At 35.3% G+C, this 27,488-nt stretch overlaps 1 protein-coding gene across 1 annotated transcript in view; it reads right to left on the bottom strand.

The window, feature by feature from the left end:
• Positions 1-27,488, bottom strand: part of LOC121429565 (anthocyanidin reductase ((2S)-flavan-3-ol-forming)-like) — a 49,101-nt gene that overhangs the window by 10,471 nt on the left and 11,142 nt on the right. The window contains 4 exon segments of the mRNA XM_041626650.1: positions 1,158-1,364; positions 2,489-2,614; positions 4,552-4,733; positions 10,951-11,152. Of these exon segments, the coding sequence (XP_041482584.1) occupies positions 1,158-1,364; positions 2,489-2,614; positions 4,552-4,733; positions 10,951-11,152 (717 nt within the window).

The following is a 27,488-nucleotide window of genomic DNA, read 5'->3' as shown; positions in this document are numbered from 1 at the left end:
TAATCATGACCACCACCACCACCACCATCATCATCATCATCATCATCCATCATCATCACCATCATCATCATCATCAACGTGATCATCATCACCATCATCATCATCATCATCACCATCTTCACCATCATAATCATCACCATCATCATCATCATCAACATTATCATCACTATTACCATCTTCATCATCACCACTATCATCATAATCATCACTATCGTCATCATCATCATCATCTTCACCATCTTTACCATCATCATCATCTTCATCATCATCATCATCTTCATCATCACCATCATTATCATCATCATCATCCATCATCATCATCACCATCATCACCATCATCATAATTTTCATCAACATCATCATCACCACTATCATCTTCATCATCACCACTATCATAATCATCACTCATCATCATCATCATTATCACCATCATCATCATCATCACCATCTTCACCATCATCACTATCATCATGACCATCATCATGACCATCATCATCATCATTATCATCATCATCATCCATCATCATCATCACCATCATCACCATCATCATAATTTTCATCAACATCATCATCACCACTATCATCATAATCATCACTATCATCATCACTATCATCATTATCATCATCATTATCATCATCATCACTATCATCATTATCATCATCATATCATTTTTTTACTATCCAATTAATGGACTGATTGTCTCTGGTTATAAAAAAAAAAAACAGGTGTACAAATATATGCAATACCATGACAAATCTCTCAGTCATCGTTTTTATCAAATATTTACTGATTGCAGTAGCGTATCCAGCATTAACGAGGAAATGTATGGTACCATGCACAAGCATAATAGAGTCACTATTGTCCCCAGACAACGTGTATTGGGCCAATAAAATGCTTTGTTGGAGCTCATGAATATGCATCTGGATTAAGTACCAGTAGTGAACCCATGTCTTACAGATGTGGATCAATTGGATTTAACATCTGAATTGAAGGATTACAAAATCTAGAAATTAAACCAAATACCCTATACTAATATCAAATCCTAAAAATGCTTAGGACTATCATTATTCTCTGTACATCAAAACACAGACAGCAAGTCGGGTTACTCCGCTTCCCCATGTTTCCATGGTAACGGCACTCTCTACTAGCAACTCACCAGCTGCTTCGGGGCATTTCATTGCAGCGATGTGACCTGCTGCGACATCACGGACATCTACGAGAGGAAGGTTGACCTTGGGTAGGAGGAAGGGATTCCTGAGAAGAAGTCTCTTGATGACCTCTGTACTAGTTGATGCATTCCGGCTTAGAATGGGGCCGACGACGCCGACGGGATGCACCACCACAAGCTCAAACTTCTCCTCATCTGGAAGAATGTGATAATAATGATAATGGTAATTAATACATGTACTATGACTTAAAATGATAGAAATTATACAATAATGATAATAATTTAATTGAAATGAATTAAATATTGATAATAACAATGATAATGATGATGATGATGATGATAATAACAATAATTAATAATAATATAATAATAATATTAATAATGAAGAATGTGATAATAATAGTGATCATGGTCATCAATACTCTGACTTAAAATGATAGAAATTATATGATGATAATGACGATGATAATAATAATTAATAACAATAATGATAAAAATATGATAATGATAATAATAAAAATAATAACAATAAAAAATGACAATAATAGAGAATTTCTAGTTAAATGCCAGACAGAGAAATTTAGTTACAATTGTCTTTGGGACACATGATCGAGTTTGTATCTGGTAGTTGTTGAAAACCCCCTAATATGCTTTTCACACTGTACTTTTTGTCCTAAATTGGTGGGGCTAAGGGGGGGTCTTAGCCCCACCAATTTAGGACAAAAAGTACAGTGTGAAAAGCATATTAGAGGTACAGTGTGAAAAGCATATTAGAGGTACAGTGTGAAAAGCATATTAGAGGTGGGGCTAAGGGGGGGGGGTAAGACCCCCCTTAGCCCCACCAATTTCCCGGGTCTAAGCTTAGCCCACTTCGTTTTCACACTACGTTTTAGCAAAGTGGGCTAGCACGGTAAATAGTATGGTACTATCTGGCCCTGCAAAAAAGCAGGGTTAGCCGGCTTATTGCTAGCACCACAATTGCGGTGCTAAGAGATGCAGTGTGAAAACGAAACAGGGCTAAGGAAAGTGGGGCTAAGCATTAGCCAATCACAGAAGTCATATTGCACGTTAATCATGCTCTGTGTGGTAAAACCATCAGTATTCATGAGCTGAGGGATAGTCCGGGGTTAAGGCATTAACCTCGGTTGAGCAGATAGTATGGGGTTAAGAAAGACAGTGTGAATCGAAAAAAAGATAGTATGGGGTTAAGGATAGTCCGGGTTTAAGGATAGTATGGGGTTAAGGAAATGCAGTGTGAAAAGCATATACCCCGGTAAGAGTAATCATTGGTAAATCCTTGTTCGGTGAAGTTTACTGACCTTTAAGATTTTCTACAAAGTCCCAGGCTGCTTTCTCTGCAAGTGTTTTACTCTTTGGATAGGGGAGCAAACTATCAACATTATCTGGCCAATCCTTCTCACTGTATTCCTTATTTGATAGATTACCTGCAAAAAAGGGGAATATTGATTATTCAGTAATAAAGGCATGCTGTTGTCTCTTTTCATGGGGAGTTTGATATCATTTGGATCAATGGCAGATCAAGGGGGGGGCATAGGCTGGAAATCCCCCCCCCCTTGATCTGCCATTGATCCCAATGATGTCAAACTCCCCAGCATCAGAAATCCCCCCCCCCCTTCCTTTGAGTCACTTTTCTAATGTAAATATGTTGTAAAAATACAAGTGTGCCCCCCCCCCTTTTAAAGGAACAGCAAATATTTACAATGAAAAGATATTGTTGAAGCACAATTGAGGACCTTCTCTTTTTTTGCTTGTCAAATTTTAAGTGGGGCAAAATGACAATTTTTTAGTGACAACTTCAGATTTTTTTGGGGAAAATGTGCCCCCCTTGGAAAATCCTGGATCTGCCTGAGTGGGATATATATTACTGAGAGATTTATGACCGAGAGACATTATGCAATGCCACTAGAAATTTTCTCATGGTAATTGTATCAAATTTCTCTGCCTTGACAGTTGCCAAAGCGAAGCAGGCAAGGCTGGTACATGTACACACTGAGTTTGCTTTCCCCCAAAGATTGTCTCTGTTACGGGTATTTCCATTCCTTTTCACAAAGTCGGGATCAGCAAATAAAAATCCACATCCCATGAACGCTAATGACTATATGACTTTAAAAGGAGACTCCAAACTTGGTTGTAGAATATGTCCAAGGACGAATTTGCAGAAACAGAATGATGAAGAGTTTTTTTTAATTAACATGGAATAAAAAATATACTTTTTTTGGAAATGAAATCACTAAGACTAGATTTCAAATAGGCAACTCGGTGAGGTGATTATGACAAGTGATCAGCTCTTTAAAGTTACATCTTCTGAGACAGTATAATAAAACATCATCATCATAAAGTCCATAGAAATTTGCATTTACTTTCAAGGCGACCACACACCTTACGATTGGTCTGCGACCCGATTTCAGAATAAAATATAGTAGAATTTGATGCTAATATTGAGACTTGGAATATCTTACAGTGTAAATGCTCTAAATCATCGTACGAATACCTATGTTCAATTCTGTGACTATGCTATCATCCTTCTTAGAATAAAAGAGAATTCTAGTCGTAATGACGTCATAGCAGTCGTACGATTGGCTACGATTTGAAAAAAATTTGGCCTTTACTCCAAAATAAAGGCTTGCAATCTTTCAAAATGGTTAGGCCTATATCAGTTTTCTTTCAATTAATTTTAACCTCAAATAAAATGATATATTCCATTCACATTTTCAGAAAATGAGAAAAATGGGATTTGTTCCAAAATCGGATCACGAACAGTCGTAGATGTGCGGTGGCCTTTAGGCGACTAGTGTGCATAAATGGTTATTTAACATCCGTGAAATACATTCAGCATTTTGTGAATATTGTGTAAAAAAATGTCACAAAATTATACTTCCATACTAAAAAGAGTCAAAGATTTTGTTCGATCATGACTCTTAACAAATGCTACCCTACACACTATGCTGTGCCACTCAAATATTCTTGCTCATTGCACCACTGATGGTTGGATTGGATTTCCAATGTTTCCAATAATGATGATAGTAATAAAATGGTCTAAATATAGTGCTGCTACTATAATTGCATATACTCTACTGCGCTTGATAGTTGGTATCATATTATTATCCCAGCTGTAGCTGAGCCGCCATATACATGTAGGCGCTAAAACATTCAAGGAATAAATCCTACCGGGTACCCATTCACCTCACCTGGGTCGAGTGCAGCACAAGGTGGGTAAATTTCTTGCTGAAGGAAAACCCGTCATGGCTGGGATTCAAACCCACGTCTCTCTGATGAAAGACGAGTGTCGTAACCACTAGACCATGACGACCCAATATGAATATAAAAATCAATATAAAGACAAATTGAAACATATACAAACCACAGATGGCCAATCCCGCGCTTGTCACCACCACTCGTTTGACTTTCCCGTTGGCTGCAACCGCCTTGAGCACGTTAGTGACGCCCTCTACTGCTGGGTTGATGATATCATTCTCGTTGTTTGGGATGGCTAGCGGGAACGGGCTCGCTGTATGAAGGACATATGAACAGCCATCTACAGCACTGCAAAGAATATAAACAGAGTTCTTTTAATCTGTTGACTTATGCATCAAATTGCCATAGGCTTTAATATCACAGGGGCAACTGGTACCAGGGGCCTGTTACATAAAACTTGTTTATCATAACAAATCTGCAATACCAATTTCAAGCTATGGGACTCATTCTATTTGATTGGCTAATCGTAAATTTTTTTGATAATTACATGTATGCATTTGCTATAATGACAAATCTTAATAAAAAAATACATATGCATATTTTTGTTATTATGACAAATCTTTGTGAAACTGGACTCAGTAGGCAATGGGTTAAAGGGACTGTCTTCAAGAAAGGTTCATTGCAATTACGGTCCTGTAATAGATTCTTAACTAGTCTTGACATAGATTTTGAAAAAAAGATAAAAACTAAAAATATATTTTGAAATTTGATAAATAAAAATGAGTGTTGATTTTATTAGGAAATGAGGTCAAAAGGCAATCATCAGCAATGCTCATTTCATCCTTATTATTTTGTAATATTGTGGGATAAAGTTGGCACATCATTGGGCATGGATTATAAGACTATGCATTGCAGTCTGGGTAATCTGTTTTAACAGTTGCTATCGAGCTGACATTATACTCAAGGTGGCATTCATAGGTTGAATGATACATACATGTATCACTGCATGAGCAATTGAGACCAGTTCTCTCAATGAAGAAATTTATTTGAGTATTAACATACTTACCAAAATGAAACAAGACACAAGCAGGGCAAGCACCGTCAGAAAGTAAAACCAGAATTTCATTTCCTGAGTGATGCACAAGTTGTGATTTTTCTATACATGTATTTCTATCTTTAGACAGTACACCTCAACCAATTCAACAGATTACACAAGTGGAATGCCTCTGGCCGTCTCACCTGCATCACGCGGTTCAATATAGCAGCAAGGCTGACTTTGAAAACTACTCAGTGATACATGGTTACTCTTATGTCCACTCTTTATGAACTAGACCAATAAACTTCCAGAGATATGATGGTTATTTAACAAAAAAAACCAACATGGCCAAAGTTCATTGGCCTTACATGACCTTGATCATGTGACTTGAAACTCACACAGGATGTTCAGTGATACTTGATTACTCGTATGTCCAAGATTCATGAATCATATCCATAAACTTTCAAAGTTATGATGGTAATTCAACAGATACACCCAATTCGGCCAAAGTTCATTGACCTTTGACCTTGGTTATGTGACCTGAAATGCGCACAGGATGTTCAGTGATACTTGATTACTCTAATGTCCAAGTTTAACGAACTAGACCAATAAACTTTCAAAGTTATGATGGTAATTCAACAGATACCCCAATCGGCCAAAGTTCATTGACCCTGAATGACCTTTGACCTTAATTATGAGACCTGAAACTTGCACAAAATGTTCAGTGATGCTTGATTACTATCATGTCCATGTTTCATGAATCAGATCCATAAACTTTCAAAGTTATGATGGGAATTCAACAGATACCCCCAATTCGGCCAAAGTTCATTGACCCTAAATGACCTTTGACCTTGGTCATGTGACATAAAACTCACGTAGGATGTTCAGTGATAATTGATTAACCTTATGTCCAAGTTTCATGAACTAGGTCCATATATTTTCTAAGTTATGATGACATTTCAAAAACTTAACCTCAGGTTAAGATTTCGATGTTGATTCCTCCAACATGGTCTAAGTTCATTGACCCTAAATGACCTTTGACCTTGGTTATGTGACATGAAACTCGAATAGGGATATTCAGTAATACTTGATTGACCTTATGGCCAAGTTTCATGAACTAGGTCCATATACTTTCTAAGTTATGATGTCATTTCAAAAACTTAACCTCAGGTTAAGATTTGATGTTGACGCCGCCGCCGCTGCCGTCGCCGCCGCGGCGCCTATAGTCTCACTCTGCTATGCAGGTGAGACAAAAACCAAGGTGCTAGTTGCTTATAAATTCTGAAATACCTTTTGAACATTATTCAAAACACTCGTGCCATATATGAGACCCAAGACTTATACTATGCCTGTACATAAAATGAGCAGGTATTTTAAATGCACCCCTCCCATTTCCCCAAGCATATATATATCACACATTACAAAAAATGCCAATATCAATGAGTATCATATAGGCCTATGTAAAGCATTCTTATGGCTTATACATTTACAAATATTTTTTTTTAAATTATACAGAACTTCCCATCCAACCATTCTAAAAGAAGTGGAGAACGCAAAAAAAAATGTTTGTTATCATAATAGGGGATTCCATGCTAAATCAGCCATTTTTACAACCTTTTTCAACTTGATGCCCAAACAAACCAGAAACTTCACTTATTTTGTGGTAATAATAAAGTACTTGTGAGTAGTCTTGTGAAAAACATGACAAACATCAAAAATATGTTGTCCATGGGTGAATTAGAGGTGAAAATGTTGCGTGTATTACACTTCAGGACATCCCGTACGACACACAATTTTTTCACCTTTAACTCACCCATAAACAGCAATTTTTTGTTGGTCATCATTTTTTTCACATGACTAAGCTCTAAAATTTTATCATTGCTAAAAAAGAGCAAATTTTACTGCTATTAAAAAATCCATTAAGGTATTAAAGAGACTAGAAATGTTCCGTACGACGCTTATGGAATCGCCCACTCGTATCTCACAGATCCAAGTGCGTGCAACCACATTTTTAAGTGGAAATAAAGATGCTCTTGAATATAACAACCTTCACATTGAGCTTTTCCCCTTTCCAGTTTTCAGTTAAAGGGAATTATGAGAAGTGTACTTGGCCCAGAGTGAAAACTGCTCTCTGCACTGCCATTAAATGGACCTGTGTCTGGTTTCTTTACTTAAATATAGATAATACTCAACACATTTGTTTTAAAAGTATCAATTCATAATGAAAAACATGAATCTGCTTTCCTCCGGGGGGGGGGGGGGCCACTTCTATTCACAATTGGATACCATGCGCGACCATGGGGTCTCAAAAAGCACCCTTAACACATATTTTCCATATTCTGAATATGCACCCCTTAACAAGTGTTTGCGTTTGAAACCATACCCTTAACAAGTATTGGAAACAAAACGATACTCTTGACAAGAATTCCCTGAAATGAACCCCTAAACAGGAACAGCGATATTTTATTGTTATATCACGGGTCCGTCGGTTTTACCTTCATATTACACACCATTTGGTTTAATTAGTACTGCCCCACTTCCACACCTCGCGCAAACTGGACCCTAAACACGTAGTGTTGGGGCAAAAGGACACCCTTTATAGAACATTTTAATCTTGTTTTATCATCCCCTTTTTTATTATTATTATTGTGTTTTTGACACCCTTATCAAGTTACCTACGTAACCTGCCCTATCTTGAAAAAGACATCCTTTTTACATGTTTTTTTGGTCGCGCATGGTATCCACTCATCAATGTAAGTGGCCCCCCTCCCCCGGATCCATACTTAACAAGAAACTCAAATTACCAAGATTAACTAATGTGTTATGGGATTTGTTATTTCCTAATCAATCCCCCCCCCCCCCCCCTTCATGTACATACACACATGTACACATCAAATGTTCAAATTTATAAACACTGGAAATTTAACAATTTTCATTATTTCATTTTAGGGAGGGGTGAGGATAATGATCATTCAGTATGGAATTTCTTCTTTCATCAAAATGTAATATATTCATTCTAAATTATAATAGACATATATTATATAAATACATAGATTTATTTAACAGTCACTGATTTTGGTATCCCCATTGTCCATAAACCCAAACCAGTTATTAATAGGAGGCAAGACATGGGAAATTTCAATTTTGAAAAAAATACTATGTACAAAGAAAAGTTTATTATCTACTTGGATCAATTCAACATAAGGACAGAAATTTTCATGTAGGAATTTCCTTTTTTCAAACTAATTCATGAAGACCATTAGTTTTATAAATATTCTTTTTCAAGAATTCAAAGGTGTCGCAAAGAAAATAATCAGTGTATAAAGAACTACATTAATGGATCTTTAAGATATTTCAAGGATAAACAACTGTGGGTTCTTGACACGATAGAGTACTCCATATAAAAGACAGCTCTTTTGAGAAGCACTCCATACTCCTCAGGTTACAAAGTTTGCTAATAAAACTACTTTTAGAATAATGATTATCTACATGTATTTTATTACCTCTACACAGGCCTACACAATACACAAATGTAAGGTACATTTGTCAGAAATTTCATTTCAACCAGCACAAATAAAAAGGGGGATAGTTTCTTCTCCTCTTACACTTTTAAAAATATCATTTTATTGCGACTTTTGATTTATGACTTTCATAATCAAACATTTATTTTCATCTTCTAAATTTAAAATTATTTCTTCCTGTCTGTCTCTTTTAATTAATTCCTTGATTGAATCCTTGATCAATTCATTAAATGGAATGAGCGCTATTGATGACGCAATAGCTCAAACTCAAACCTGTGGTAATTAAAGTGCTGTATCAAGCGAGAGTATTACTTTTGTTGGAACTTCGAAAGATAATGTAATAAATATTTTATTCCATTGTGTGGTAATTTGAACAATGTGCTGCAAATTGTGTAACTTGAGTGTTTAAAGGGGAAGTTCACCCTGACAAAAAGTTTATTGTAAAAATAGCAGAAAAAATAATAAAAAATATTGCCGAAGGTTTGAGAAAAATTCATCAAATAATTAAAAAGTTATTAGAATTTCAATTATTTGATTTGTGACGTCATATGCGAGCAACATTCCTACATAGCGAATGGTAAAAAATCAATGAAATGTCATTTTCTCAGAAAATTGAAAATGGTTTTCACTGTACCTTTTGTATATCAATAGACAAATCATTTCACACCCGATCATGAATAGAAAACAAAATTAAGTCATCAGGAACCATACAAAATTTGAAATTCATGCATTTTATATTACATAACACACTGGGCAGCTGCTCGTTTATGACGTCACAAATCCAAAACTTTGAACTCTAATAATTTTCTTACTCTTGAACAGATTTTCCTCAAACCTTCACCAATATTTTTTACTATTTTTTCTGCTATTTTTTCTGCTATTTTTACAACAGAGTTTTCTTCAGAGTGAACTTTCCCTTCAATATAAATTTATGAAATGAATGGTAGAATTTTATCCCTATTAAAAAGGAGGGTGAAATTATGATTTCTAGAGACCTGTATATACAGTTATGGTGTAAAGCCTTTTATATCCTAGTGCTTAGCATCAATACCTCTTTGATCTACCTTGTACAATGCTACACCCGGGTGAAGAGTGGCAACGTTTTACCAAAGATTGAATGCTTCTTTTGGCTGGCAAGTTGAATGTTACATGTTTCTATTAAAAATGAGAATTGTGACAAATGATGCAGTATTTGGTACCCTGGGGTACCAAATAATAATCCGCCATTTTGTTGAATTATTTATTTTATTTTTTGCGCTGTACCCTGGGTTACCAAAAAATGACACTAATATTATCTATTACGTAAATTATGATTATTGACGTTAATCACAAGAATCAAAGTCCATAAATTTAATTTTAGCTCTCCCCCAACATTGCTCGATCATTATACAAAAACTAATGGCTATCTTCACTTTTGGAAATTCATGCAATACCATTGCAAATGCGATGCACATGCACTGCGCTGTGCCTGTGATGACCGAGTAAAAAGCCTACACCACCCCCATCGCGTGTACCAGGGCAAGTTTTGGGACTATAAGCTAATCTTTTGTGTAAGTTACATGTAGCTGTCGAAAAGTATACTTAAATTCTTAAGTATAACATAATTTGTTTACTATTATTGGCATTAGATTGTATCAAAGAAAGGAAATAGGCGTTGTGATCATTGTCCCTATTCATTATCATGATTGTTGCACCGATCGTGATCACCATGACAACAAAGTAACTGTACACTTTTACAACACGAGATGGCGCTGCACAACGCCGTATCCCGGTGTACTACGGTACCCCGGTGTACGGCGTGTTGCATCATATGCAGTATTCATATTGGGTCATTGGGTCTAGTGTGACTATTGTGATGCACAGAGGGATAAAGAAAGTTAAAGCAATAAGGAATTATAAAATAAAAGGAAATATTCATAGCTTGTGTCTTTGTATCGAATACCAGCTGAAGCAGCCCCCCCCCCCCCCCCTCCCGATGGCTTTGCAGACTCCTTCTCTCCATCATTACCTCTTCCATGACTCCTCATTCTCCAGGTCTGCCTCCACCAGCTCCAGCTTATGGGTTGCATCAGGGCATAGCTCCTTCAGATGCTGGAACCTAGCCTCATTCCCCAGGGTCCTCACTGTGCCTCGCACTGCATAGTCCCTCTCCAGCAACTGCTGTACTATGTGAGATGCAATGTAGCCTGATGCACCCGTCACCAAAACTCCTGGGGTGAGAGAGTAAGAGATTGAAAAACAAAAATTGCAATAAAGGATAATGAAATATATAAGCATGTATCTCCAAGGTATGGAATTTTCGAAAGATTTCAATTTACTTATACATCAATATTAATAAAGGAATATTTCAAACTGAAAATAGTACGGTTGAAATGAATAGGGTAACTTCAACATACTGAAAATTTCATCAAAACTGAAATAGAGAGAAAAACTAAAAATTGCAAAAACATTTAAATTTATTGCATTTTTTCATTGAAATAGTTCAATGCAGGTTATCCTGACGCAATCATAAAGCAGATGGGTGCATAATACTACCTTCTCACCTGAATTTTGTCATACAAATTTATACTGCCTGTCACATGATGAGATATATTTCAAATCAAACCTATACAGATCAAAAAGATCGCCAGTTACAGAAGAAGACAAAGAATGAGTTAAACGTAGAAAGCCCTACAGATACTTTCAAACTCATCAAATCACAAAAAAACTTTTTCTGATCCTAAATTCTACTCAGATCAGAAGGTATCAGGGATTTTTGCCACAGTGAAAGGGAAGTTCTAAAGCCAGCCTGACACTTGCACGATTTTGTGTCACGCATTGACACGACTCAAGTCGTGCCAGTGCGCAAACTATTCGTGAACTGGCGTGAAGTGTGCGTAAACACTCGTGACTGCGTGCCATGTCGGGACGAGAATTTTGAAATGTTCAAAATTTTGGTCACAACAAAATTTAGCGACCGGGTCGTGAACTATGCGCAAACTGTTCGTGAACTCGTCGGGATGATGCGTGCCAGTGCGTGGCAGTGCGCGCCATGCCAATACTGTCAAGAATAGTTCACGAACAGCTCACGTCGTGTTCACGAATAGTTCAGCACGACACCGTCTGAATTGTGCAAACTCGTCGTGCCAATGCGGGGAGTGTGTAAACTATGCGCAAACTATGCGTGAACTCATCGTGCCAGTTCATGTCAATGTGGACACTGACGGGCACGATTCGTGAACTATTCGTGAACTCGTCGTGAACTTGTCGTGAACTATCGTGAACAAGTCGTAAACAGTGCGGGAGCCTCCCAGTTCGTGCCCCAAAATGGCACGACTTGCCACGACAAAATTGTGGCCAAAAGTCGTGCAAGTGTCAGCCTGGCTTTAGACTCATATTATTCCCCACAATACCTACAACTAAAGTACTTATACCTGAACTTTCACAAAGCATCTGCAAGATAGCGGGATATTTGTAGTACAACTATGAAAGCAATTTGATGTGAGGAAAGGGGAACGTACATCATTTGGAACACCATGTCTGATTGCAGGCTAAAAACTACAAGAACTCTCTGGTTCAGCTCGGTGTGAATACATCCACAAATAAGGTGATTTGTGTCCTACATTATCTAATTTCTCATAATAATACATGTGCATGTATGACTATTTTTTTGATCTGGTGGGTGTGAAGGTGGCCTGTCCTGATATGGGACAAACCACCAATTGTATTATCATCAAATGAAATCAATATCATAACTTGAATGACAAGGTCTACTTGAAAGCTGAAACCAAAGACCCAAGACATGTATAGTTTTGAAGGCCAGTCTGTAAAGAAACAAAAATCCAGCATGATATTGATACTGTATTGGACTATACATGCAAGGTTGTGGGAAACGTTTTCTTTCTTTGATTTAAAAAGATGTAAAATTTTGCTTTAAAATGATTTTGAATTGCATCAAATATATGAAATTCATTTATGTTTTTGAATAAATTTTATTGTGCCAACATGTCACCTTATACCCCTTTCATAAACCCAATTATGCGGCTAATAGCAGCATAATTCGGTCGTAAAAGGAGGACCAGAGTTATCTGCATTATTTTGATGCTGCTATTATCCGCATATATAGCAGCATCGGGACAAGATTTTGAGTTTATGAACGCATTTCCAAATAATGTGGATAATTGCCATGGTGCGGTCACAAGGTCACCTTTTTCCAACACAACAGCATCGGAGGGGGCGTGTCCAGTTGTCATGACGATTATCCACCTTTTTCAGGACGGGCGCTCGTAAAAATAATGTGGCTTATTTTCGGAATTTGTGAACGCAATTTTTATTGAATTATCCGCATTACTCTTAGGCGGCTAATTGAAGGATGGGTTTATGAAAAGGGTATTAGCCACAAGGAAACTATAGTCTGGAGAAACAGACCTTGATTTAAACTGTAGACAAAGAGAGGGTCTAGAGACAAGTCTACAAGTTCTTTCAATTTCGAAGTCAGAGAGATCAGGCATTCCCAGTTGCGCCTTTAGGCTATAAATTCAGACCATATTTCTCATCTGAAAAAGGTTTGCATTGCAACTATAGGGAAAGAGGGGAAGGACACGAAGGGGAAAGATAAGGTGGGGTTTCTAATGAGGAAAGGAGGAAAGGAGGAGAGGGGTGGAAGATGAGACAGGTAATTTGACAAAGGAAATACATTTCCATGTCAAAGTGAAAGGGGTGGGAGAGAGAAGGAGGAGGAGAGGGGAAAGGGGGGGGGAAGGGTAGACACTTGACAGAGAGAGAAACTCAAGATTATGTATTTACTGAATCGATAGACAATGCTTAAATCCTTCTTGTAACAGATGAAAATTAGGGCAAATTCAACAAACAATGCATAAAACTAATCAACAGTTGGTTAGCAGCCAAAATTCTATTCTTTCTTTGAGCTGTTTCGGGTATCAGGTGTCTGAGGCAAACAGCAGGACAGAGGCCCTTCTAATGTATCAATTTGATTGGATGTATAATATGTTTAATACAAGTAACAATGCTACTTTTAATTGGTTGATAAATATATTTCTCCTTGACCAAATGAACCAGGTGATGGGATAACCAACTTTCATAATTCCTGCTTCAATTTTGAAGGGATTCAAATGTTTACAAAGTTAACATCCAAACTGGCAACATTTCAAGAAGTTATTGCAAGAAGCAGACCTACATATATTTCATACACACTGTGTTGTACAATACATACTAGGAGTATAGATATACATTGGGGGTTAAATGTTGAACTACATTTGGGGATTAATTGTTGAACTACATTTTGGGGATTAATTGTTCAGTTGAACTACATTTTGGGATTAAATGTTGAACTGCATTTGGGGATTAAATGTTAAACTACATTTGGGGATTAATTGTTGAACTACATTTGGGGATTAAATGTTGAACTACATTTGGGGATTAAATGTTGAACTGTATTTGGGGATTAAATGTTAAACTACATTTGGGGATTAAATGTTGAAGAGAAGTTCCATCATTCATTTGAGGAGTTCGTCTTGAGGGTATAGATATTTCAATAAATAATGAAAACCGAAATGATGGTCTTTACACAGTAAAAACACTGTTTAAAATTTCATATTAAAAATGCTGTTTACTACATGAACATCACCAGATAATGTATGATATATTATAGGTATCAAATGATGTCTCCCATACAGTAATGGAAATGTAGAAAATATGATACGAGCTTAAAATCATTTATCATATCAATTATCCTGTCGCTACCACTATTTGTCATAACTTTAAAAGTACTACCAGTACTTTTAATAATGAGAATACAGGTATTACATGTTGTGAGCTTATGTTACATTCTACATGTAGTTCTTCTACCAAAGTCTGAAAAACTTGGAGAGACTTCATTAGCTATATAAAAAACAATTGATGCTTTATGGAACTCTTCCAATGAAATACACAAAAAAAGCAACTGGCATTTCCTTGAGAAAAAAAAACATTTCAGGAAGCAAGAAAACAAAATATTTCAGGAAGCCAATATCAAGAGGAAAATCATTTGTTTAGCCAAGATATCAAAGGAATAAATTAACATGATTATTTGCATCATCTTTTTCGTACTGCTGGAATCTCGGATTATAGATAAAATTTTAAATGAGGATCCTAAAGTTGTAAATCACACCAACACAGGAAGTCATTCCCACTCATTTTTCAAGTGGGAAGTTCCATCATTCAGGTTTGAGTTGAAACCTTTTTAATCATGTATTTCTCACATCACTGTGTTGATCTAACCATGGTCAGGTTTTCGAAAGACAGAGTTTTTCACTCACATATTTATCATCATCTGCAACTCAAAATTCAAACTGTTATTTCAGTTTACATTGAAGAATAGAACAGGCTAAACCATATTAAGTATGACATAGACAACCATCTTGACAGAGAAATTACAAGGAGAAAATCGGTCTGAGCCCCGTCTTACAAAGAGTCATAATTGATCCGATCAACCGCAACTATGGAAAGCCAGTAAAGTCAACGTATAAAATGCATGCTTGTTCAAAAAAATCTCTAGACATGAATGTATATCCATAAACTCGTTGATTTCTTGACAATGTGGTGTGTTCTCCTTTGTTTACAAAGGACATTGTGCAAATTTCCTGTACATGTAGAAAAAAATTATGACTCCGGTGGATTTCCATAGAGATAGGATTGATTGGATCAATCATAACTCTTTGCAAGACGGGCCCTGGTGGCCCTGGTGAACCTTCCCCATCATCATCTCCATGGCCTTCATCTTCACCATCATCCTTATCCTAATAATTTGGTAGTACATATTTGTATAGAATGCTGCATTTTTTTCAATCCATTTTTATTCTCTTCATGGTTCATGCCAAAACAGTAAATCAATGTATTATGTTTGTTATGTTATGGAAAAATGTATCAAAAATATGAATTATATGAATGCAGAATAATGCGTTATTCAAATCAATTAAATGCTCATCTATCATAGACACTATATACTGCATGATTATCTCCAGCTGGCAAGTATGGGATTTTAAAGAGAAATTTGTAAAATCAAACCAAAAATTTTTAGTAGGAAGAGGACATTATTTAAAAGTCGTTCATTCAAGCTGGCATCATTTACAGGAAACGATCTTCCGTCAGTTGAAGTAGAGATTGGAAAGGTTCCTATTTCATCAAGAACTTTTGGGGAAGTTTGTGACTCTAGCTAGAAAAAAAATACCCAAACTTATTGCTGTATAAAGAATAAAGTCAGTTTTTATGATGTCAGGCTAATCAGACAAACTCGGTCAAGACATTTACAGAAATAGGTTTAATATGTAGCATATAAAAGCCTAATATCACTTTTCACATTTCTGTACATGTGTGTTGTAGAGTGCCCCACCCCCAAAAATTGGCCTGTAAATCTTGGCTATTAATTATTGGATAATAGAATCGTTGAATCCCTGTATCTCTGTCACTATGACTCTGAATGATGGATAAGATCAGTAGTCTCGCAATTCAGACATATTGGAAACTGGTACAAGTATGTTTAGTTTTATGCCAGCATCATGCTTTATGATACATGTATGTTCAATCACATATGTACTTTGTAGGAAAGCAAGCCTAATCAGGAATGGAATTAATAAAGGATTAAGTACATCCACGGTGAGATATACATGTAAACCTCTCTTTTAACACGTACATCATGAGCAACTGGGGAAAACTGTCTTCCATCTGGCAAAGGACCAATTTCAAAACAATTGAGGCATGCACCGGTGACCTTTAACCCTCGTGAGTCACATGCAACATCTATGATTTCTTTGTCAAAGCCCTTGGTTTAGTCTACAAATGTAAACCTTATCAGTTATTCATTCAACACAAAGTCTGTAATGATAGACTAAGTCGACCTCCTGGTTTAATGCTTTACTCTGCCATGGAAACTCTCCTGCTTATGATGGATACAGTTGAAGAAAACTAGTCTTTGCTCCAGACTACAATGTATGTACAACACTGTAACAGCATTGCGCTTAATACAAGTCTGTGGTGGTAGACTACTCTGGCTCCCCCCTTCACTACTTCAGGTTTTCTGATTCATTCTCCATCAATGTACCATTCAATGAAAAGCTCTCTCTATCTTATATCATCGAGAGCCATACAGAGAAGGGGTTTATGAATTCCTCCTTTATGTGTATTGTAAATTCACTTTCATTTTCTCAACTGCATGCAGGTTTTATTCTTTCTCATTACTCAAATGGATGACAAATCTCCGGCAAAACATTTGAAAACAGTTTTCATGTGTTGAGCACAATAAACCCATAAGTACTTCATACTCGGGCCAACACATACTGACATAGTCATCAAGGATAACTACATACAGGGACCATGTACATGTACGTGTACATGCATGGGGCCTGTTGCCCCTATCAAAGTTCTTCAAAATAAAAAGGTGACTCGGGTCACGGCATGTTGGAAAACATTTAGGATGCAGCACGCAATGTAATGGTACCTCCAATTCAGCTATGATAACGGTGAAAATATCATTTTTGATGCATTTTTATGTTTATAGACAATTACCCCTTGGGAAAATATGGAACAATTCGTTGGCGGTCATTCGAACCATCAAGTCAGTAAATTTTGGTCAAAAATCAATTTTTGCAGAAAACTAAAGTACAAGTTCTACTTTATTCATAAATGAATTTCTAGGCAGCAATTATTTTATTTTCTGAGATATGAGATTTTCATGGCGATGCCAAACATCTTTTTTAATGAAATGCGCGAATCCCATTGGAAACGTGTACTGTAACATAGTGATATGACGTTTTGACTGACCGTGATTTCAATGCACGCGGTCAGTCAAACTGTCGTATCAGCCATCTGCACTGCATTGACTTTGCATGTGAAAAGCGATATCACGTTTTGACTGACCGCGCGCATTGAAATCACGGTCATGCAGAGTTGTTGTATTCCCTATGCCGTTTTTTAACGTAAGAAATCTAAACCACTCAAACCGAAATTACAAGCATGTAGCTCTTTTGCAATATTTTCTCTGATCCTTGCTTTTGTGTAAAAATAAGGATAGCATTGTCAAGCAATTGTCTTGGTCTTTCCAACCATGTATTTTTCTAGCAATGAATATGTTGTAAGGCTGGGGAACTGAGTGTGAAAATTATAGTAAACTTTGAAGTCGATTTTTCTGTGAAACGGGTTTGCACCGTCGTACATGTATGTGTGATACGACGGTTCGGAAGACCGCAGACAAATTACCCCCTCGTCCCCCACCCATTAAGGATAAGCACCCCATGGAGCATGACCAACGAGGACAGTCCAACTAAAAAAAATTAAAAACAAACAAAAAAAGACAAATAAAAACAAAGGAATGAATAAATGAATTCATTCATTAATAAGTAAAAAAGTATTAATAAATATTATAAATAAATAAATTGATCAATGAAAACAAAATAAAACAAAAAACTAACATATAAATAAACAAACAAACAAACAAATAATACTTTTCAAAGATTTCAGAGTGAGGAGCATCAATCATACTAGTAAACAAATTATCAGGTTAGGAGGAAGAACCAGAAAGTCTGTCAAAAAACATCTGTTCGTTCTCCATTCTGTCTGTGTTTTAATTACACATACATAAAATTCAATCAACAAAACACTTTTCCTAATTCATGAGTAATCTACCTACTGGGATAACAGATTGTTCCGTCAGAAAAGCAGCTTTGAATGTACAATTACATTGTAGTTTCCCCAGGATAAAAAACACGTCATCAATGACAAAATTGAACCCCCCCCTCCCTAACTTTGACCAGCTGAGTTTGTGTTTGTTTGTTTGTTCATTTGTCTATTGGCTTACAGTAGTACAGAGGCTAAAATAATTATTTCAACCCCCTTGCCCCAACGTTTGTTTCCATCACAATTGTGTTACATGTATATAAACAAATTTTAAGGCCCAAATTTCAAGAAATTTTGATCTTCCCCTGATAACATTTTACCCAAACTTAAAAGGAAATATAACATGTACTAGTATCACTGTCATCTTGTAACTTCTTTCAAAGATAATTTCCCAATGAACCATTGGTTGTTCAAAGGCATAATTGAATGCAAGTCCACCCCAGAAAACTGTTGATTTGAATCAAGAGTGAAAAAACAAAATGAGCAAAACGCTGAAAATTTAATCAAAATCGGATGTGAAATATTAAAGAAAGTTATTTTAAAATTTTGCTTACTTTCAAAAAACAGTTATATGTACAACTGGGTAATATTCAAATGAGAGAGTCAATGATGTCCCTCACTCACAATTTCTTTTGTTTTATTGTTTGAATTATACAATATTTCAACTTTAACAGATTTGACAATAAGGATCAACTTGACTTAAATTCACAAACTGTTATTAAACAGTGGTAATTCCACATGTTCAGGGAGGAATGAAATTTTGTTTCACATGACAATGAGGATTAGTGATGTCATCAGTCTGCTCATTTGCATACCAACCAGTATATGCATAAACATGTAACTGTTATGTGAAATTAGGCAAAACTTTAAATGTTATATCTTTCTTATTTTACATCCAATATTGATGAAATTTTCAGTGTTATGCTTGTTGGATTCTTCTCCTTTTATTCAAATCAATTTTTATTGGAGTGGACTTGTCCTTTAAATATGTTTAATTGATGCATGTAGTATATATGATACACACTACCCAATAAAAATTCAATATTTGGATCACATTTACTCGTCACTTTGTAGGTCAATTGCATGTATGCACAAATTTAGTAGCTGAACATAGTACAAAGTTTATCATTTTCTCCCAAAATAAAATTTACTGAATATTTTTTAGCAATCGTTGGGGCATATTGGCTATGTACATAAGATGTCAAATTATTGGGAAGAGTTAGAACATAAATTGCATTTGAAATCATTTGACCCAGAACTTGTTCATAAAAGTGTGTTTCCTGGAGCAATTATCAACTTCTAATTTTGTATTTTCCCTCTTCACTTCCTTGGTTGTTGCCAATATTACTTTCCAGAGTGTACTTCCTCTTTTAAAAGATTAAAATCTTGTGGTGTATTTGAATCCTAGTTTTAGCTGACAGAAAGTCAGGATTGGAAATTGCCATTGGGGTGTTAAAACCCTGTATCACAAATTTAAACATGTTGAGAGCAGCTCAGAAAGAATTGTATTTTAGAAATATACTGTACCGAAAGAGGAGAATTCACATTTGGTCTGTAAACATCCTCTGTATTCCTGTAGAGTGCTCTTTCTAGACCAAAGAGGGTTGCCACTTACTTCATATTTCTAAAATCAAGCTATGCCTTAGCTATCCTCCATATTTATTATTTAATATTTGGAGATATTAAAGATAAATTCCAGTTTTGGTAACGATCTCAAAATGACTTTTGACAGAATCTGATATAATGACCACCCAAGTGTCTGTTTGTATGAATTAAAAATATGTGCCAAAGGATTCTGGAAGAAATTGTGTAATTGCTGAGAAATAAGCAAAATAAGCACGGATTCGGTCACTTCCGTCGGGTCTTTATTCCAGCAATATTGATACACTGTCCCACGTGTGCCTATCTGTGTTGGTGATCTTCAGTGTGAACATTTTTCAGCGTAGATTTCAAGATTTCACAAAGTTCAGCTTATGTAAGTGTACCAGATCTAGATCCTCGATTATATTCTGACAATTAATCCTGGTTTTACAGACTTTCTCAGTGTTTACTGCATCTACTGGTATTTCTCTTTAATGATGTGCAACAGAATTCCAATGACCACTTTAGCTGTTTCACCATGTTATTAATGTTGTTTGTGCTTTTAGTAATAAAAGTGTACAAATAATGTTTCAGCCTCATGTATATTCATGATGATTTGTTATTGTTCATGCTCTTCTGGATATTTTGTAACTTCCCAGCGGAAACCCAGTTTCTGTGTAATCATGGTAACAGTGACCAACTGCTACAAAGGTATTGTTTAACTTTGTGAGCAGCCGATTTAAAAAATTCTCAAACCGAGATGAAACATGTGTACAAGTGCATGTATTAGAACTAATAAACCCTGAAAACAACCATTATTGAGAATGAAAAGCTAAAACTACAAGGCAAATCCCGATTTTGTAAATAGGCGTCTTATAGACACCTAAATAGTACGCATAAGTGTATGGGATGAAAATAAGATGTTGTTTCCGGTCACTTTATATTTCAAATCAATTTTTGAAGCACTAAATAATTATTTTCGAACGCATTTTTTTTCTGGGCTTCATTTTTGTAACATATCACAGACACAGGTGACAAGTGTGACCTTCTAGCTCAGATTTACTTTACTTTATATTTCAAATCAATTTTTGAAGCACTAAATAATTATTTTCAAACGCAATTTTTTTCTGGGCTTCATTTTTATAACATATCACAGACACAGGTGACAAGTGTGACCTTCTAGCTCAGATTTCTTTAAAGTCAAACAAATGTTAACCAATCACTTGAACAGTTTACACTACTCACTTCTTAATAGCAACTTGTTGTGGGTTTTTTACATAATATGTATTTATTGAAAATGTAATAATATAAAAAAAAAGCTACGAATAAATCAAAAGATTTATAATACTACTAGATAGGCATTTATATAGCACCATCTATCTAGAAATATTCTATTCCAAGGCGCATTGTTATTATTATCATCCCAGCTTTAGCTCGAGCTGCCTTTCGGCACTCATGCATTCAAGGGATGAATCCTGCTGGGTACCCATTGACCTCACCTGGGTTGAGTGAAGCACAATGTGGATGAATTTCTTGCTGAAGAAAACTGTGCCATGGCCATGATCATACATGTACATAGTAATGAACATATTTATAGTGCATTAAGAGTAGACTAGACAGAGAATGTTAAAAAATCTAACTTCCATTACCGAAATGTAAAAGCTTACCTTTTTACAGCAATGCCATGTACTATGCATTTTAGGTTCAAAGCAAGCAATATTGGGATTTTAATTTTAAAATTTACTAAATTTATAAAACTGTGTTGTTGTTGGGGAGAACTGGGCTTAAAAAAAGACTGAAGAAAAATTACTAAGCACTAATTTCCTCAGCAAAGCTGTACTGCATACTGTACAATTCAGTGATTTGGATCATGGATTGACTGTCTATTGTTCAAGGAGAGTTTGAATATTAATGATTGCGGTTTGTATCATTTATTTCTTCTCACTTTATAAACCTCATGACTCAAGTGACATTGAAGGGAGTATTATTGATCTCTTTTATTACTCTCATATCTCAGATTAATTATGTGCATAATGCATGTGACTTTGTATTCTGTGTCATATTCAGATGACAACGACTGTATCTATAGTCAGGCCCTATACCATTATACCCAAACAGTATTTTTTTCAACACTGTTTCTGCCTGTGTCTTCTTTGTCTGCACAGTATAGTTTTTTTTTTTTTTTTAATGTAGTATAGTTTAAAACTGACCAGGGATATGCATTTCAAAGCCCTTTGTATTTTGGAAAAGGTGCTAGAGAAATGTCTAACAACTGACAGGTAAAACAGCCTGGCTGAACAAGCAAAATTATTTTCTTTTGGTAGCAAGAATAAACAAAACATAAATTATATGAGGAAGTGATCTAGTTGACCAAGTGCTAAATATCAGACTTCTTTCCTAAAAAGGTTTACAATTCATGTGGATATTTCATAAATTTTCCATTAAAAAAAGTAGGACATGAATATTTCTGGGGGAACAAGTAAAATTAGTTTCCTTTAGTAGCAAGAATAAACAAAACAAAATTATATGAGGAAGTGATCTAGTTGACCAAGTGCTAAATATCAGATTTCTTTCCTTAAAATGTTTACAATTCATGTGGATTTTTAATAAATTTGCCATTAAAAAAGTAGGATATACATATTTCTGGGGAACCAGCCCCCCCCCGCCCCCTCCTCAAACATGTACATGCATGGCCATATGTGTACGCAGGTGAAATTATCTTCAATTGTTTGTTTGTATATAATGTTTGGTACTCATTCTGATAGTGTGTAAATGGTCCATATGCAATAGAATGAATAAACAAGCATATATATACATTTCCTTTATCACATTTCAGTAAAAACTTGTTTGTGTCTGAACAGACTCAGGGTGGGCCACAGAACATGGAAATCCATCCATACATCCACCCGGTTACATTACTTAATGTTATGATTTAACGCTTCCTGTTTCCCCATTGTCAAACTTTTCTTTCTACACTTCATCATTTTGACATTAACATCCCCCCCCCCCCCCCGCCATCCATCTTACAGATCCTTCACTCAAGTTTAAGGGTATGAATGTGCAGCCTAGTGAGCCTTGTATCCTGAAGGCGAATTGAAACAACAGGTTTTATGTGTGCTAGTCTTTGTGTGGAGACCCATTTGTTCCTTAAAGTTTCAATCAGGGTCTGTGCCTGCAGACTACCCCCTCCCCCACCCTCCCCTTCCCCATTTAAAAAAAATTACTAGTAAAGTTAAAATTTTGCTGTACAAGTTGGTTCATATCTCTTTAAATATCGGCCAATTATTTTGCTCATATACAGAGTGCTCTATTGAGTTTGACGGGCCAAATGTGTAAGATTATTTTAGGAAATGATCTTGGTGACTTGGCATGTATTTCCACATTTTCATGGAACTTGTCTTCCTTGTCCTATATACATATTTGTGAACATACAAATCAATTAATCAAATAATTACAAAATGCTTCAGAGTCTTTTGGGAGCAAGCCAAAATTTTGAAGAAATTAAAAGGGAAAGGTTTTATTTTAAATCATAGAAGAAGGGCTTACATAAATGTATTTCTGGAAAGATATTTATCAAGTTTTTGGTTCTACTTTTAATATAAAGGTGGCATATTTCAATGGAATATTTAATTCGCCCAAATAAAGTTAGCAAATGAGTGCTTATGGTAATACAGGCCTTGTATCTAGCCATTCATTAGATCATATATTATTTTGGTTAATTCATTTTTTACTTAATCAAATAAAACTTTGTTACATATGAACTGGGTGTGAAAATTTTAAATTTGAACCCAAATAAAACAAGGTTAAGTCTAATCAATATGTAATTAATTTAGAAGAGGTATTTTACTTTAAAATATCTTCAATTTATAAATAGAACAGTTTGCTAATAATTATAAATATGTATGAACTTGATTGACAATTTTAAAAGGTCTTTTTTGAAAATCTCTAAAATTCAAAGGCAATTACAGTAGAAACAGAGAGTTGTATCAATGATACATGGTACAGCTGTAAAATAATATTGTTTGATATTACTGGTGCCCTCTTTTATTTTTGTCATTTGTGTTGTAACATAGAAATACAGTGGTGCTATAAGAAGTTTGTGAACCCTAACCAGAAAATGCACTCCTTCATCATGTTCATGATGAGCGTTGAATGGGGACAACAACATTACATGTTCTGCAAGCCCAGAGAAACAAACTTTATTGAATGTAATATTTTATCACCTGACTTCACAATTACTTGTAAGTCTAAAACATGGCGAACACTGGAAATATGTTCATTTTCCGGTGGAGCACCACTTTATGCCCTACAGACACACACTAGCATTGTCCTCTGATTTAGTGGAAATATTTTCCACAACATACTAGTATTTTAGTTGTTATCAGAAGTACTTTCACTAGCCCCCCCCAAAAAAAAAAAAAATAATAATAATAATAATAAATAAATAAAAAAAATTAATAACAAAAATAATAAAAATAAATAAATATATAAGAATAAATATTTAAAAAAAATAAAATAAATAAATAAATGAAATAACTAAATCAACAGTTCAAGGAATAATTTGTTCTTAATGGAGAACAAAATCATTCATAATGTACTCCGGTCAAAATTAAAGGATCAATTCTTTCAAATACAGTGTAGTAGCAAATTAATTTTAAGACTATGATGTGGATAGCAGATAATTAGATGAAAATCTCTATTTTAGCCCCCAAAATAGAGCAACCATTAAAAAGGATAGAAAGTACTCAATAAGAATTGGCCTCTACACGAATTTTTGCTTTTAAAAACAATTGTCTAAAAAGTCTCATATTTGGATGATTGGATCCAACCAATTACATGCCACTCATCATTCTTTCCATTGCTTAGGATTGGTTTATCCTGTACCTGTACTTATGCTTGAATTATGCAATTATAAATTCTTAATTTTTCTTGCAATTCTTCTCTGATTTATAAGGTAAAAGAAAACAAAGTAATTGCAGCAAACAATTATTTCATGAGAAAGTCTTTTAAATCAAGGTTAACTGTCAAAATATCATCATACATCTAGAGCTGGTAGTGGTATATTAATGTAAACTTATAATCTTAGCTCAAAATCGATAATTCTGATTATCACTAACATAGAAAAAACATATGAGGGAAAGTGTGTAATATATTAAAGGAGAATGAAACCATTGGAACAAGATAGCTTGTGTGAAAACAGAAAAATCAAAGAAACAGATCAACAAAAGTTTGAGAAAAATCGGACAAATAATGAGAAAGTTATGAGCATTTGAATATTGCGATCACTAATGCTATGGAGATCCTCCCATTGGCAATGCGGCAAGGATGTGTGATGTCACTGATGAACAACTTTCCCTTTAGTGGACTATAAAATACCCTCAAAATGTCTCTTTTTGCTTTTTCTTACGATGATACAAACTCTTTATCCATTATTTATTCTTAAAAAATATGTATTACATGCCCTCATGTAGAAAGAACACATGATCTATGGGTAGATGTGATAAAAGAGGCAATTCAAGTGAAATATATACTAAAGTAATGGGGAGAGTTGTTCATCAGTGACATCACACATCTTTGTCGCATTGCCAATTTGCTATCTCCATAGCAATAGTGATCGCAATATTCAAATGCTCATAACTTTCTCATTATTTGTCCGATTTTTCTCAAACTTTCTTTATTCTTATTCTTTGATTTTTCTGTTTCTACACAAGCCTATTTGTTCCAAAGGTTTCATTCCCCTTTAATATTACTTCAAAGAGTACCCGACATTTGATGTCATTCCATGCTTATTTTGCACATTTCTAAGCAATTACACATTTTCTTCCATAGCTATTTGGCACATATTTTATACATACAAACACTTTGGTGGTAATTTAATTGGATTCTGTTTGAACTCATTTTGAGATCATTACCACAACTGGTTTACAGTGGGGTTTGTTTTCTTTCTCTCATGATTTACTGGCTGATCGCACAGAACATACTGTAAAGAAGGTCAGAGCAAATAGAGTGCAATAAGACCCTGTTCTCATCTACTTTTTTAAACTAAGTTTTAGTAGAAACAAGTTTAACATGCGATGGGAATGCTCAAAGCGGACTTGGAAACGATCTCACATTAAGAAGTCTTTCAAGCCAATTTGGAAAAACACCTTCTGTTTCAAAGGTGAGAGTCAGAACCAATAGACCACGATGTACCCACAATCTATACATGTTGTGTAGAAACCTGATCATGTTTTCAAATTATGCATGAAACATTTGATTCCAAAGGTTAAAAACCAGTTTACATGAAGTCATTCTGGAAACCAGTCTAGGAGACAGTAATGAGAACACTAGTGACACAATCTTTATGACACCATTCTCACTACATTCCAAAAATTAGTTGAGTGGAAAGTAGTTTAACGTATAGTGAGAATGGTCAAAGCGATCTTCCAAACCGGTTCAGAACCACCTCGCGATGTAGTTTTCAAAATCGCTTTGCCTCGTTAAACTGGTCTTGGCCACAGTGAGGACACAACCGTTCTTTGGGAAGCGATCTTCGCACATTTTGAGCACACTAGTCAACACGATAGGTGTAGAGTGCCTTCGCTGCAGTTTCAAATTTTGAGAGCATTTCCATAGCAACAGTCGCGTGATGTGATTTTGAAAACCCCTTTCGTGTGATCAAGTGGAAACGCTAGCAACGCGATCTTCCAAACTGGTTTCCTGAATCGGCTTCCAGTAAACTAGTTTTAGAAAGCGTAATGAGAACAGCCTCTTAAACTACTAGAATCCTAAACTGGTTTAAAGGAAACCAGTCCAAGAAAGTAGATGAGAAAGGGGTCTAAGATAAAGTTGATAAAAACTGACAAATTTATGACAATGCTATGCATGAAATTTCTTAAAAGCAGCCCCACCCTCATTCATACTACAATAAATCTTGAAATCTGAACTGCACTTTACCTAAGTGCATGGAGACCTATATTAAAACTACATGCAAAGGCCTGTATCGGATCGGCCTATTAGGCCTAAATCTATGCAGTATGGATATTCTTTGGAGCCTTTAACCAACAAGCTCTGCTTTTACTTTTGGCTCCTTATATCCACATCTCTCATTTTCTTTCTTTCTTTGTCATTATTTTAGAACCAATTACAAGAATATATTATAGTACTTTTTTCAATTGTTTATATATTTAATAGGTATACATTTCATATTTTACAATATCTATTTATGCTTATCTATGACAATTTGTATTGTATAATATTATTGCTTGTATTGTATAATATTATTATTTGTATTGTATTGTTTGTATTAAGTTGTTGATTTTGTTGAAAATGTGAAAT

This window comes from Lytechinus variegatus, chromosome 16 (genome assembly GCF_018143015.1).
Source record: "Lytechinus variegatus isolate NC3 chromosome 16, Lvar_3.0, whole genome shotgun sequence".
In the NCBI taxonomy this organism is placed as follows: Eukaryota; Metazoa; Echinodermata; class Echinoidea; order Temnopleuroida; family Toxopneustidae; genus Lytechinus; species Lytechinus variegatus.
Note: the sequence above shows the minus strand (reverse complement) of the source record. Positions and strands in the feature narration are given on the sequence as shown.